This window comes from Trichoplusia ni, chromosome 15, assembly GCF_003590095.1.
Source record: "Trichoplusia ni isolate ovarian cell line Hi5 chromosome 15, tn1, whole genome shotgun sequence".
In the NCBI taxonomy this organism is placed as follows: domain Eukaryota; kingdom Metazoa; phylum Arthropoda; class Insecta; order Lepidoptera; family Noctuidae; genus Trichoplusia; species Trichoplusia ni.
Genome location: NC_039492.1, coordinates 8,894,772 through 8,908,876, shown reverse-complemented (window position 1 = coordinate 8,908,876; position 14,105 = coordinate 8,894,772). Strand labels below are relative to the sequence as shown.

Below are 14,105 nucleotides of genomic sequence, written 5' to 3'. Positions count from 1 at the left end.
TACTTTAGTTTCTTCTCCTCAATAACGGCGCCGCAGCGGGATGAATTCTTATAAAATTATTTAGGTAAGTGGGCAATATCTATTAGTGAGATACTAAGACGAGCGAAATGGTTGACAAAAGCTAGTGTCAATTTCGAAGACGTAATTTCTTTATTACCTACGGTTATTCCTGGTTCTCAGAAGACAGTTTCAGTTATTATGTAATAAAGGCTAAAATAATAAGCATACTTTATACTTATTATAGTCATTAACATGTCTGTCTGATGTCTCCAAAGAACCTTAGACTGTCGTCTACGTACTTTCCTTAGACAACCTTATTTAATTACCTACACGAAGGCCCCAGGTAACTGCAGTTGACGTAATCAGAAACTGTTTTAACGTAAAGCGGTATTATTGTCTCGTAACTACGATTTACGATCGCAGTTATCTGAGGGCACGGCAGTGCCCCTGCCAAGTCTCGAGCAAAACGGGCACGGCCGTACCATCTTTTCTCGAAGCGATTCGCGGCTGTTTCGCCCCCCCTGTATCTTCGACGTGGACAAAACTAGGAGTTTAGCTTTTCGGGGAATAATAGTAGGCATTAGAACAAGCTTAAGTTCGAAATTACACGCCAATTGAATTAATGGTTTAGGAGTTACGGTCGATCAAAGTTACACCATTTTGTCACTCACTGACTCACTGACTCACTGACTCACTGACAGATCATCAAAAATCTAAGGTACTTCTAGCAGACTTAGAAACTTCAAATTTTGCACCAAGATAGGTCCTTAGCCACATATAAAGGAAAAATTATAAAAACATTAAAAAATAATATGCCATAGAAAACAATTTTATATTTGCGGTTTGGCAAGAACATTATGTATGGATTTTGACTGCATTGTTAACTTTGTTCGTTGTTTAAGTACCTATTCAATTGGATGAATACATACATAGAATAGAAAAGAATAATATAAATGTAATACACAGACTATCATTAATACAAATTAATACATAAAATTCATAATTCATTAAATTAATAAAGCTAAAACTCCATTGTATTGCGATAAATATTGTATGCGCGCTCGATAGATGGCGTTGTACGTGTCTGAATCGCGCTATGGTTTCGTTACAAAGCGCAGTCTAAGTAGTACTTCAGAATAATTCGATAATTTTCATTTGATAGCGCCACCTGTCTATGAAAAACCATTTCGAAACTAAAAAATATTGTAGTGATAATTGATATTCGGAGAACTTTACGTGTTATTTAGTTTAGTTTAGCTATAGTTTGTAAGTTAGTAGATATATATATGCATATATATATAAGTTTAAGCTTGTTTACATTAGAAGTAACGAAGTCTCAGAGAAGAAACAAAAGAGATAGAGATAGAGAATGGGTTCTAAGCAAAGCAGTAGTGAAGTCCTAGAAATTATGACACCTAAAAAAAAAGAAAGAAATACACTTACAAAAAATAAATGAGATCCCACCAAAAACATTAAATGTAAAAAAATGCCAAGTCTCTCGATGCAGTCTTTCCATCGTAAAAAGTTTTGAGATCTCATAGAAGCCAAGTCCTATTCAAAATATTTTGTAGTTATAAATCAACATTTAGTAATTGTATCAATAGTTTTCTTTATATTATAATTATAGTGACTTGGCAATGAGCACAAATTAAAAGCTGCTTGATGCCTGGAATTATGTGCAAATGTTACTGACGAGACCAGTGATCAGATTATTTGTTATGTGTGAATCATGATGGTCACTACCGACTACATGCTCCAATACAATAATTAAGAATACCTTACGGGCCATCGCTTTATGAAAGTAAATGAATCGAGAGTACACTAAGACTGACTGCCGTTGCTGAAATTCGGTTGGGACGACACGGATAAACCAAAAGAAAATTAATTTTGTGATATTAATGTTTACGCATGCGGTGTGTGTAACTTTCAACTCCTACAAATATGCCGTTTTATTTGTTTCTTCTTGTGCTCATTGCCAAGTCACTATAATTATAATATAAAGAAAACTATTGATACAATTACTAAATGTTGATTTATAACTACAAAATATTTTGAATAGGACTTGGCTTCTATGAGATCTCAAAACTTTTTACGATGGAAAGACTGCATCGAGAGACTTGGCATTTTTTTACATTTAATGTTTTTGGTGGGATAGCTTTTAGGCGGATTGCCAACTTTACGAGTTGCTTATGAAAAAGTATGTCAAAGAAATATGAACTGTTTCTACAGAACTTAGCTCGATTTAGACTGCTTTTTCACCAAAGGCATGTGTCCAATGTACCACAAGTCCAAAGCCAATACCAAAGTCATAACCGTGTGATGTATTTTTTGAACAAGTCTTACATAGACATATACACACTGCTGTTGATGAAATGATTCTATAGGTTGAAAATATTCGCTATGCGTAGCAACTAAGAGGGAAAAGCCGTATAATTGGACAATACAGTATTCAGTCGCGAAAATCTTAAATACAACTCATTATGTATCTAAGGCATTCATATTTTAATAAGCAGTAGGATATCTATAGGCTGATGTTTTTATTATATCGTGAAATTATTGAAACCAATTTTGAAATACAATTCTTAAAACTATTGCACTTAAACTCATATTGCGATATCTAACAGCTTATACTTGGCAGGTTTAGAACTTTTCGGGAAACAGTAGCTATCTACAAAAATATCTGGCGTTGACAAAATACAGAAGTTGGAAGTTTGGCGCCAACTTGAGATCTGATCCGTTCAATGACCTTTCTTTATGACGTCTACAAGATACCAAGTTTATTCCTTGTTAAGAACTTATTTATGACAGTTATTTCGTTCACTTATGCTTTTTTTTGTAGTAAAAAGGCTCTTCTGCCTTCACGGTGTCAATTTGTAGCGAGTTCCTCGTTACCTCTTTTATATATTTTGCACAGCAGGTGTAGCGAAAATAACAGCAAACAACGTAGGAAAAATATAATGATAGCTACCGGGAAAAAAGGGGTTGAAAAGAGATATTCAAAAAAGAGAAAAGGTCCTTTCGGGGTTTCGCATGCGTTTGTTAACGACAGCACGAAAATGGCTTCCTTATACCTTAATATAATATATAATATATTTATATAAATAATATCCGGGGACAACTCACACACGGTTATCTGATCCCAAGCTAAGCAGAGCTTGTGTTATGGTAACCAGACAACTGATAAACTTACTTATATGTATATTTCTAAATACATACATATTATAGATAAATTACACCCAGACACAAAACAAATGATCGTGCTCATCACACAAACATTTGTTCTGGGTGGGAATCGAACCCACGACACCTCCGGTATAGCAGTCAGGGTCACTCACCACTAGACCAACAGGCCAGTCAATCATTATAATTAGAAATCCTCAAATTGTTTGTTAATTCGTGAAACCTGTAAGACTTATGTTTCAATCTACCCTGAAAATGTCCTAGAAATTCCCTATTACGTAACAATGCGTTCTGAAAGCTTCTAGAAAATATATCTTTTCTCCAGTTTTTACGATATGGGCTTTTCTCAGAAACGATACACGCAAGTACAACAGATTTCAAGCAAATCTGTCTCGCACCTGTCCACTTTCCTTTTTCCCCTCAATTTTGTCTCACATGTAATTAAAAAGAAACTTCGCAGACATATCGAGGTTCATGAAGAAAGAATGTTCATGATAGATACATAAATCTTAATTGTATTTGAGGAGAAATGTAGTGGAAAAAGTGATAAAAATAAACTTACAAAACCTGTGCAATGAGAATGAAATGTACATGTGACGTAACATAAATTACACAATTACACTTAAGAATATTGTAATTGAAACATTTTATTAAAAAGGTTCTTAATTAGCAAGTAAACGAATACCTATGTTTTTTTCAAGCACAAGAATTTTACTGAAACACTTTTGGAAGCCCTAGAATCTAGATGAACTGTAAAACTATTTGCAGAAATAAAAAGTAGAAAATCAAGAGGCTTATAAAGAAAGACTGCGCAAAAAGATAAGTCATTAAACTAAAATTAATCTTCTATAATATTTTTAAAAATATTTTTAATAAAAGAACAACAAGTATAATTAATCATTCTGGAAAGCCGTTAATAATCTGGTGATATTTACTAAGTAATAGAGAGTTCGGACAACTAAGCGAAGATGGAATTTAAAAGCGTTGGTGTATAAGTACAGTCAGAATAAAAATCCGGATAATACAATTATATTAAAAACAAAAACTGCACACAGTACTTGACAGTTTAAATATCCTCAACATCATCATCATCCACAGACTGTGTCCTCGCACTGCTAGGCATAGGCTTCCCCTTTCTCGTGCCAATTTCTACGGTCCTATGACACCCTCATCCAGAGTCGACCTTTACTATATCATTGACCCATCTTGCTCCCGGACTATATATGTAGTTGAAATTAACTAAACTCTCTTACACGTCACTGAGAACTGGGACTGGGGTTTCTGTTGCTGTCTGTATCTAATGCATCCCACGCTTCACATAGTTATGATTTTATCTCTATTTTCTGCAAAGGTATACACCCACGGCTTAAAATCAATATTCATTGAAAGATTTCGGAATTCAGATCATTCGCTACATGCAAAATAGTGAACTTAACTTAATCTGGATTGGAATGTATTTGGATACTTGGAACCCGATCCGGACACAGCGTGATATAATGTGACGTGGGTATCATTTGACGAAATATTATACATTAATAAAGGGTATGACGTGACAAATGTTACAGCAGTCGGTCAACGAAATGATTTATAAATGGCAGTAATTTTAGCTATAGTACCTAATTAACGTAGACCTGAATTTCTATTGGCAAATTTTGGTGCTGGCCGGCTTGCCTGACCTAGTTTTAGATTGCGTTTCCACTGATGCGGAGCTAAACGAGTTGGACGGTGAATTGGCCCTATCAATCTCAATGCATATAAGTAGAAACTGTGTAAAAAAGTTTCTAATAAAGTTGAGTTTAAAGTTGACGATTCGCGTCCAGGTAGCCGACCAGCACCTTTAAGGTAAAGCTGTTAAAGTGAGATAGCGTTATATTCAGAATAGGGCGATATCTCTCTTCTTCAACTGCAATAGTTTTATTACTGAAGGCGGTGGTAGGCTCACAATCTTTTCCCCTTTGCCTCGCTCCACGTCATTTGATATGCCTGTTAAACTAATAACGTCAAGTGCGAGACAGATAGGCAAACTGATGGTTCCTTACAAATAGGGCTAAAGAAAAACGAATCGGTTGGGGGATAAGTAAATTTAAGGGTGGCCACCGACTGCTATTTTTTCACCCATAAAAAGTAAAAATGTGTCATTTGTGAATATTTGCTATTACGGTTCATCAGACAAAGCCGCTGACAGACGGGCAAAAGGCGATGTCTCAGTAATAAATAGGTTTCCGTGTTAAACTTTTGGCTACTGAACCCCAAAATATACCTTAACACCTCGGATTTTTTAATCCATTTACGATCGTATGCTCGTTCTTTCTACATGTAAATACATTTATATATACAAGTACCTACCTAAGAATCATACAATGTCTAGATACAAGGGAATATTATACCTCTATTACATAATTAAATATTGTTACATCCTCCTTTGAGTCAGAAAAGGCATTTTCTCGTTGAAGAACAGTGATATTAATACAAGTTTATGCTGCTGGGCAAAGGCCTCCCGCTTTCTCTTCCAAACCGCTCCATCCTTAGCAATTCCAGCCATGTTTATCTTATCTTAGCATATATAAATTACGTGTCACGTTGTTTGTCCGCCATAGACTTATAAACCACTCTTCAGATTTCAACCAAATTGCATGCAGCTTCATCCAATTTTAAAGATAGGATAGCTCACATCTCAATTTATAGTCGCATTTTTTTTTCTGTAACCTACCCTTCTAATCACGCAGGCGAAGTCGCGGGCGACAGCTAGTTATAATTTATGCTAATGAATATGTATGTGCCCTGGTTCACTACCCTGTATATTAGCCGCGCCAGAACCATTCTACTGGGTCAGTTATCTAGTAAATTCTGACTGTGGGTAATTTGATGTCTAATATAATTCTCGAAAATATTCTTAATAAAAGTAAGTCTGGGAAATTTGAGAAAAAGGAAAACATATACCTTTAGGTGGTTAATTTGATTTTGGATGACTTAAAAGATATTTCAGTATTTGTCTGTTCTGATCTGGTCGTTTCTTATTACTACAAGTTTCTTACGAACGAATTTTCTCCTTGCCCTCCTAAATATTTTTGGCATCTGCCTACTAATTTATGAACATAACAACCTTTAACCGAGATCTTTATCTATAGTATTTATTTTTATAGCGCCAGCAGAATACATCATCTATTAAAGTATCTATCTACCAACAATAGTCATCACGGGTCATGAAAGACCGCAGATGGACAGACAACTCAGGCTCAGTAATATCATTATCGTTCTGGCCTTATTATTATTATTTCAAAGTTTCGTATATTGGTTGCGAAGAATAAAACATAAGTTTATTAAGTTAAGTTTTAAATTCACAGCAATAGAAATAAAGTTGATAGTTTAAAAGAAATGAATTAAATGTCAGAGCTTTTGAGCTTTACAAAGACAACTAGGGCTTCGTACAAGTTCTAGGCAATAACTTACTAACAAAATAGTTCTTAGCCAAAACTCGACCGTTAATGAAGCGCGCATTATATTATTATATGGCCTGCGACATAATAATGGTGTGCAACATGTCCTGAATATGGATAAGCAGAACTACGAGCAACCTGATGATAACGCGCAATGCCTTATTTTAAAACGATAATGATTAACAAACAAAATGCAAAATATGCAGGTAGTTGTACAGAATAAAGCTTCATTCAACCCCCTTAGGCTGATCAAAAGTCAAGTTCATAAATTCTATCGTTTTATAAGCTCTCTCTCAATCGTAGACATAACTTGCATCCCGCTACGATCGCTATACGGACGCTACGAGCTACGAGCCGCTACGATATCGTTACGTAACTATTACCGCTTGCACATTGCTTCCATATCGTAAAAAGCTTATTTTCTATCACGCATTATCTAGTAATTTTGCAACTAAATAAATAATAATGAAACATTACCTTGTTCATTCCATTTCCCATTTTCGTTTATTTTACAAACTATTCAAACCAACAATATTATTGTCGTCATCTTAACAATATTCAACAATCAACACACAACGTTTTATAAACATGTTTATTTAAAAATCAACGGTATTTTAGAGTCATGTTTAACTGTCAAAACGCTAACACGATCGCGTCACTATGACTACATTGTTGACGCCGGTGCGCCACGCGTTATCGATGTTGCCATCTAAAATCGGTTACATAAAAAAATGTAACATGTTCGTTGGGTTCTTGAGCACTGGTTGGTTGGGCTTCAACTGTGATGATGGGTTTGAGTTTTGAGCTGTGCTTTGTGTTATCGATCGTGTTTTGTTTGAAGCGAGTGCGTTCGCGACGTGGTTTGTAGGGCGCGGGAGGACGCGTGCGGCGTGCTCGGCTCGCGGCGCGCCACTGCCGCGGCCCGGCGACACTGCGTCTGTTAAAGCCTGGAGGGAAGGCACCTTGTCGATCTATTCAATGTCGATGCCTTGTTATGTGCGATTCATCCTTGATTATTGTAGGAAACCTATAACTCTGAACTACTTTTGTAATAGTGGACTAAAGTCATGGCAGTCTATTTCTCCATCTATATTAATTGTCGAGTGAAAGACAAAAAAAAATTGAATTAAGGCAAACAAAAAACCTCCGTTTCAAACAATTTGTACTTCTCCAAGTTCCATGAAAATAGGTACCTATTAAAATATATAAGGTAGACATTATCGATATTATCGCAGCACAACCCATAGCGGTCGGTGCAGATGGACGGAGAAATACGCAGAGACAAGCGAATGTCTTGACGATCCGTTAACTGCTTTAATCGAACTAAGAATTAAGCGAGATTGCAAAGGAATTTATATTTACAAGGCGGTAGGTTGGTTTTTTTTAAGTTAACACTATTCATATGGTGCTTTAGAAACCTCTACAGGATACGCTTCATCGAAGGCGATTCTATTCCATTTTAATGTTTTCAACCGACTTTAAGCCTAGGAGGAGTTTCTCAATTCGTCTGCTTTTTTAAGTTTCTTACCTCAGAACTACCGACTGGATGAATGATTTTCATTTAACGTGGAATAGCCGTTTTTTGGTATCATAAAAATTTCGTCAAGTTCGGCACATTAGTTTTTACTCAAAGTCGGTTGTACCCACATTTTGTTTTTTTTTTTAATATTGCGTATTGCCAAGGAATATTTTGTTTAACGAAATGACGACCTTATGATATATAAACTATTACATTACTTGTACCACACTTTACATAAGGATTCCACTAGATTAATAGACAGCTAACTATAGGCAGCTAGAACATAATTTTAACATTTCTACAAAAAACTGGAGGAGAAATCTTATTTCGGTGAAGGCGGATTATATCTTAATGTCAAAGTAAAACATTTTCTCATATTATATTTTCCTCTAAAGTACCTAGTATGTAATTTTATCAGTAGTCTGGTAAGTTATAAGCAATAAAACAAATACTTAGGTGTTTTATGTTAAATATGTATATTTTGTACAATTATCTTATATTTTTCTCAATTGATTAAAATTCTTTTTAATCACTCAAAATAAATAACAGAATTATATTATCACATTTCCTTACATGTTCTTAACATAATAAACCTATTCACAAAATGGATTCTTGGAAACCAACACACACAGCACAATATGTTAGTAAAAAAAACATCATAATGTTTCATCACAAAATGATTTTCAATACATTTACGAAGATTAAGGAAATTCTTAAAAACTTCACAAAAGGAAATTCTGTAGAATAAATACTTTTTAACAAAAACCTTAAAATAAACTTAGTTCTTTGATGTTACATCAAAATCTTGTTAATACTCTGGACTTAATTTATTACTATTTATTTATCGTTTTTATTGGAATCTTTATTGTTTTTACGAGAAAGGGAGGCACTGAAAAAGTCAAGTTCAGTACCTACCGTCCTTACTTTTCAAAATCATTTTTTTTTAGCATCTTCAACTTTATCAGTTCGCTATATTAAATAATGTCAGGAAATTCATAAATATCTACTTTACATTTTACTACTTAGGTCGCTTTTAGCTTGGTTCTCGGTTGTGCTACTAAGGCTAGTCCTAAAATAATCAGCATGGCACCTGCCCACCACCGCACTGTCGAGCTTTCCTTGAACAGCACAATACCTATAACACCCTGGAAAAAAGATATTAGTATGAATAATTGTATTGTTTTTTTTCTACTTTTAATACAGATATTCAGGCCATAATATTTGCGGGTAAAGTTAAAGAAAGAAGAGTTTAGACATTGACATGCGACGACGAAGCAAAGAATTTCTCATATAAAATAGTATATACAAAGTGATTTTTATTTTATAAAATAAAACCATTCGGAATGCATTCTCTCACATTTTGATAGAATAGTTTTCCGAAAGATTTGTAGCAGCTACCACACACACCTCAGAAAGCCTCGTCAGCGTATTGTTAGAGTTTTCAATGACCTAAAATTTCGAAACTACAAAAAGTAGAACAAAAACCGCTCGGATTCCAAGAATATTTGTCGAATAGCCCGAAAGCTAAGCGATAACATTAATTAGTTGTTTAATGACTTCGAATGGCAGTGTAAGTTTCTGGAATTCCATTTACGGCAAAAACTTACAGTTGGATTATTCAGCGTATTATTTAGAGGTTTGTAATTGGGAATCGGATAATGGGTTCACGTCGCCGCTGGCAGATAATAACTCTAATAAAGTAATAACGTATTTTGTGAGGAATGTTATGGATATCACGCGATAACATATCATATATCGATAAATTGGGTAGTTTGAGATCCACAGGGATAATTTTAGTTTTGCAGTTAATTAAGATTAATTAAGGGTTAGTATAATGGTTAAGACGCCTACGTTGTGGACCTAGGATTTTTTCTCAGGGGAGAAAAATTAGTCGACAAAGCATGGTGCAATTAAAAAAAAACTTATTTGTTTATTTTTTTCCCAGCTCTGCAAAAGTGGACTGGCAATGTCAATTCATGGCAAAAACTAAATTTAAATCACTTTATGATTAGACATGTTTCAGACAAGAACATTAAATGAACTTCCAAGATTTTAAAGTCGAAAGTCACGTAGGTACATTATAAATCAGACGAGAACTACTTTTAGAGTCTAAATCGTTTTCTTGGAATTGGAATCGTCAGTTGCACACGTTTCCCCACTTGATCTTTACAAGATTTAAGCTTTTCTTCTATTTGAAATACGCCGGGGAAAAGTAGCTTGCACATTTACTCTAGGCAAATACTATTTAAAATGGTGTGCCTAGCTTTTAACGAGCTTAACTTATTTAATTTTAATAAATTGTTCGTCTCAGTATACATGTAGGCTTTATCGGTTATCCGCACCATTTTTCTCGTGAATTACAAAGATTGATAAACCTAGTCCTTAATTAAGAAACAAACTCAACACTTGCAAAATCTTTTTAAATTTATCTTCGTCGTCCTCAATAAATAATCTCGCTAAATTTGTTTTGACAGATTTGGTGTTTAAAGTAAACTGTTAATTTATTTTGTAAAATCTTTTAATTTATTGTGATACCTACTATTAATAATAATTTGTGCCAGATGCTTCTCTCAACAGAAATGTTATTATTTAGACGAGGATTATTAATTTGACGAAAATTATATTAAATTCACAATTCTTTTGACGGTGCATCTAAAATCCGCATTGTATCTGATTTTGTATTAAGTCTTTTATGGCATTTTATTTGGAGTGAATATTCTAATACGTAGACTCATTATGGGATAGATCACACGTGGAAACCGAGTGCATAGCGTTTTCAGAACGCGCGTCATTCACAGAAAAAGCACTTAGCTTGGGCTTCCTTTTTAAGACTTTTTTGTATCAATAAAACGAGATTGATGGGTGCGAGAATAAACTTCGCGTTTGAAAAACGCTATGGGATATGGGGTCTCGATAGCAGGAAAATATTTCTTCCGGAATCTTATTTCTATTTCACCGTCTATAAAATATTCAGACAAAATACCTATCGCAACGGTTTTGTAGTGATACAACGTGTGTATCATATACGTGAAAATTGGAGCAACTTGGCTGGCACAGAAGGCACGATTTGGTTTGACTCATATATCATACAAATATGGAAGGTGCGCCGAAGGTGTGCCCCGTTGTATCTACTTTATATTTTAGCTGGGAAAAAATATTGGATCGGTATACTCGCACAGAACAGAAAACGCATCTACATGCATATAATTATTAAGGTACGTTAATTCGTTAAATCCTCGCTGCGCGAATTTCATCGCTGCCTGTTCGATCGCCTTCAACTAAATCCAGTTGACATCATCGCCATTGTTGGGAAAGTTACGTCAGTCGAAGAAATAATGACCATTGCAATACCTGATTTGTAAAATGCAACGTTCGACATAATCCTAAAATTTACTTTCAATGCAACGAAACGTCATTTTGAAGTGGTTCTATTTTTATCTATGTTTTTATTGCGGTTACTGGCCACTTCATGGGTTCAAAAGTTAAGAAAATATATTTACATTACATAAATTTTAAGGTCTACTCAAGCTTAAACGTAAAAATTTACATCTGCGAAAAACCGAACTGCTAAATGCAATAGAATCCATTCCAAGTCTTGTAGGTACTTGTACTGTGGGTCACTTGAAGTATATTATTCCATAATAAAATTGCAATACTATAGTTGACGCGCCGTATGATGTTATGCGTGTATAGATAATAATAATTGACAATCGTAGTGAAGTTGATTAACAAAAATTATCGATTGATTAAAAATATCGAATAAGTCCGTAAAGGAAATGGAATCGGATTGACAGGTTTGAAAGAAATTTGCGTAGCAATATGGGAACTGTGATGCATATCATCATACGGCGCATCAACTATAGTTTATAGTCTATAATTTGTAAGTGTTTAATTACGTTACTATGGAGGATCTGGCCATCTTATAAGATTTTATTTTATCAAAATCTTTGGTGACGATAATCAATTTCATAGGATCTAATATAGTTTTCTGCTATATTATTGTTGTTTAGTTTCCATTGATAACGCATGGAAGAAATTCACGAAAATCACACTTCACGTATTTGTAACGTCATATGACGTCAAAGAGATACACTGCGCAGACAGAGTATATGACGAAACATCTGGCTCTTAGGCGTCCTTACAATTACTTACAGAAATGACATAACTGGAGGCTGCCGAAATGACAGTGGGTGCTGCAGAGTTGGAGGCCGCGTCAAGAGATCGCAAGTAGTGTCTGACGCCCCACGTATTCACTAACACCATTGACGCGAGCAAACATATCCATATGAGGTAACTGTCGCCCTGTTAACACAAATATTTAGTTGAAATTGAATGAAAATCATTTTAATTGTTATGGCAAGCTGAATACCTACCCAACTTTATTCAAGATAAAATATAGGAGGCATTTGGAGGTACCCGACCAGTTTGGGATCAAACGAATTCCTTAATTGTGAGCTCATTACGCGTCAGTAGCTATTTCGTCATGAAAAGATCAAAGGGTCCGGTTTGTTTGATGACAAAACTAGTCTATCACCTCCTAAATCGTGGATACTGTCGTCTGTCGATATACTAATATTAGAAGTGACGATTTAATCCCACGTTTTAGATACGTATATTTTTTAACGACCACTGTACCACGGTAATGTTATCATAACATTCGAAACTACATATTACCGTGCCTGTACTAAGGATTTTAATTTTTGGGTTATGGAGATGTTTTTTCTCTAGCCCACTGTGTGCTGCTGGGCAAAGGCCTCCCTAAAATCCTTCCAAGATTCACTATTCTGGGCCAGCCCGCGCGGTAAGTGTTAAGGTCGTCTCGCCACCGCTTTCAGTAGCCCAAGGCGACACCATCTATCCGCTGCCTCCCATAGAGTGGTGACTTTGGCCCAACGATCGCTGTCCATGCGGCTGACGTGACCTGCCCAAACCCATTTTAGCCTGGCAGCCTTTTTGCCGACGTCTATAATCCCAGTTTTGGAACGCAGCGTGGTGTTCGGCATTCGGTCGTTGGTTCTCTTGGTTGCAACCAAGGAGAGTTTACAAACATTAAATATTTGCCATTTTTTTGGCTTTGGTTTGTGCGGAAGAGTGTCAGACTTTAACTGACTTAAACCCGTGATCCTTCCTTTGTTTATTATGTGCTGTGGCCACAGTAACCCTTTTGGACAATCCCGCTAATCACCCAATAGTGGCTTGTTCATACCAGTAGTAAGTAAATACTACTTACTATCACTGCTTTCAAGTGCCTTACGTAATAACGATTATAGGTTTGATGATTTATGAAAAAAATAATGTATATTATGTATAATCTTTTGTTTACTTAAGTGCAAACCAGAATTAATGAATTCTCTAGTCTGGCGTCGTAAATAGATTATTATATTATGATAGGCAGCCGTCGAAGATCAAATCAAAGTTATTACTACTAAAGATAGAATAAATACTAGGTAAAATATGCCTGAAAAGTGAAAATATCGATCTGTTTGCTAAAGCTCTGGGATTGTTTAATGTATTAAGTTTTCATTAGTGCGGGAATCGAACTCGTATTACAAAGCTAACATCTCATCTAGTGCGACATTTAGGTCGTCAATTATGAATCATTCGACAGTACCAGTATTGTTTATAGTATAAATATGCATTGCGCAAATAAACTTACAAAACCAAAATAATGATTTAATAAATTTTAATATAAGTCTTGTAAGTCTGTGGTTTTAAAACAAAAGATAATAGGATGCTAGTTATTTAGGTAAATGCAAAATAACTTACTACGACGCTTGGGGTACCAGATAATTTTCCAAGGGTACTTCCAACGGATGCCCATATACCGGCCAGAAATGCTTCGTAAAACATTATTATTTACATATAAACAGACGAGTGTATCATTCTAGGTTATAATTTTATTTTTTGTGTTGACAGTGTTGACTACGTTTCGTTGCACTGAAAAGTTGCGGGGATAAATATTTTATTAT

At 35.1% G+C, this 14,105-nt stretch overlaps 2 protein-coding genes across 5 annotated transcripts in view; both read right to left on the bottom strand.

Moving 5' to 3' along the window:
* LOC113501169 (dual specificity protein phosphatase 22-like) overlaps positions 1-8,337 on the bottom strand; it is a 59,473-nt gene extending 51,136 nt beyond the window's left edge. For 2 of the 4 annotated variants that reach the window (XM_026882225.1, XM_026882223.1), the window contains exon 1: positions 7,095-8,335. In XM_026882225.1, the coding sequence (XP_026738026.1) occupies positions 7,095-7,115 (21 nt within the window). In that variant the 5' untranslated portion in view covers positions 7,116-8,335. Of the gene's footprint in view, positions 1-7,094 lie in introns of all 4 variants that reach the window. The other 2 variants (XM_026882222.1, XM_026882224.1) reach the window with 2 other exon arrangements.
* A 298-nt stretch (positions 8,338-8,635) lies between these two features.
* On the bottom strand, positions 8,636-14,064 carry LOC113501203. Its single transcript, XM_026882273.1, has 3 exons — positions 13,903-14,064; positions 12,289-12,438; positions 8,636-9,281 (listed from the first exon to the last, which is right to left on the bottom strand). The coding sequence occupies exons 1-3, from the start codon at positions 13,984-13,986 to the stop codon at positions 9,159-9,161; spliced, it is 357 nt and encodes a 118-aa protein (XP_026738074.1). The 5' UTR covers positions 13,987-14,064; the 3' UTR covers positions 8,636-9,158.
* Between the last annotated feature and the right edge of the window lie 41 nt (positions 14,065-14,105).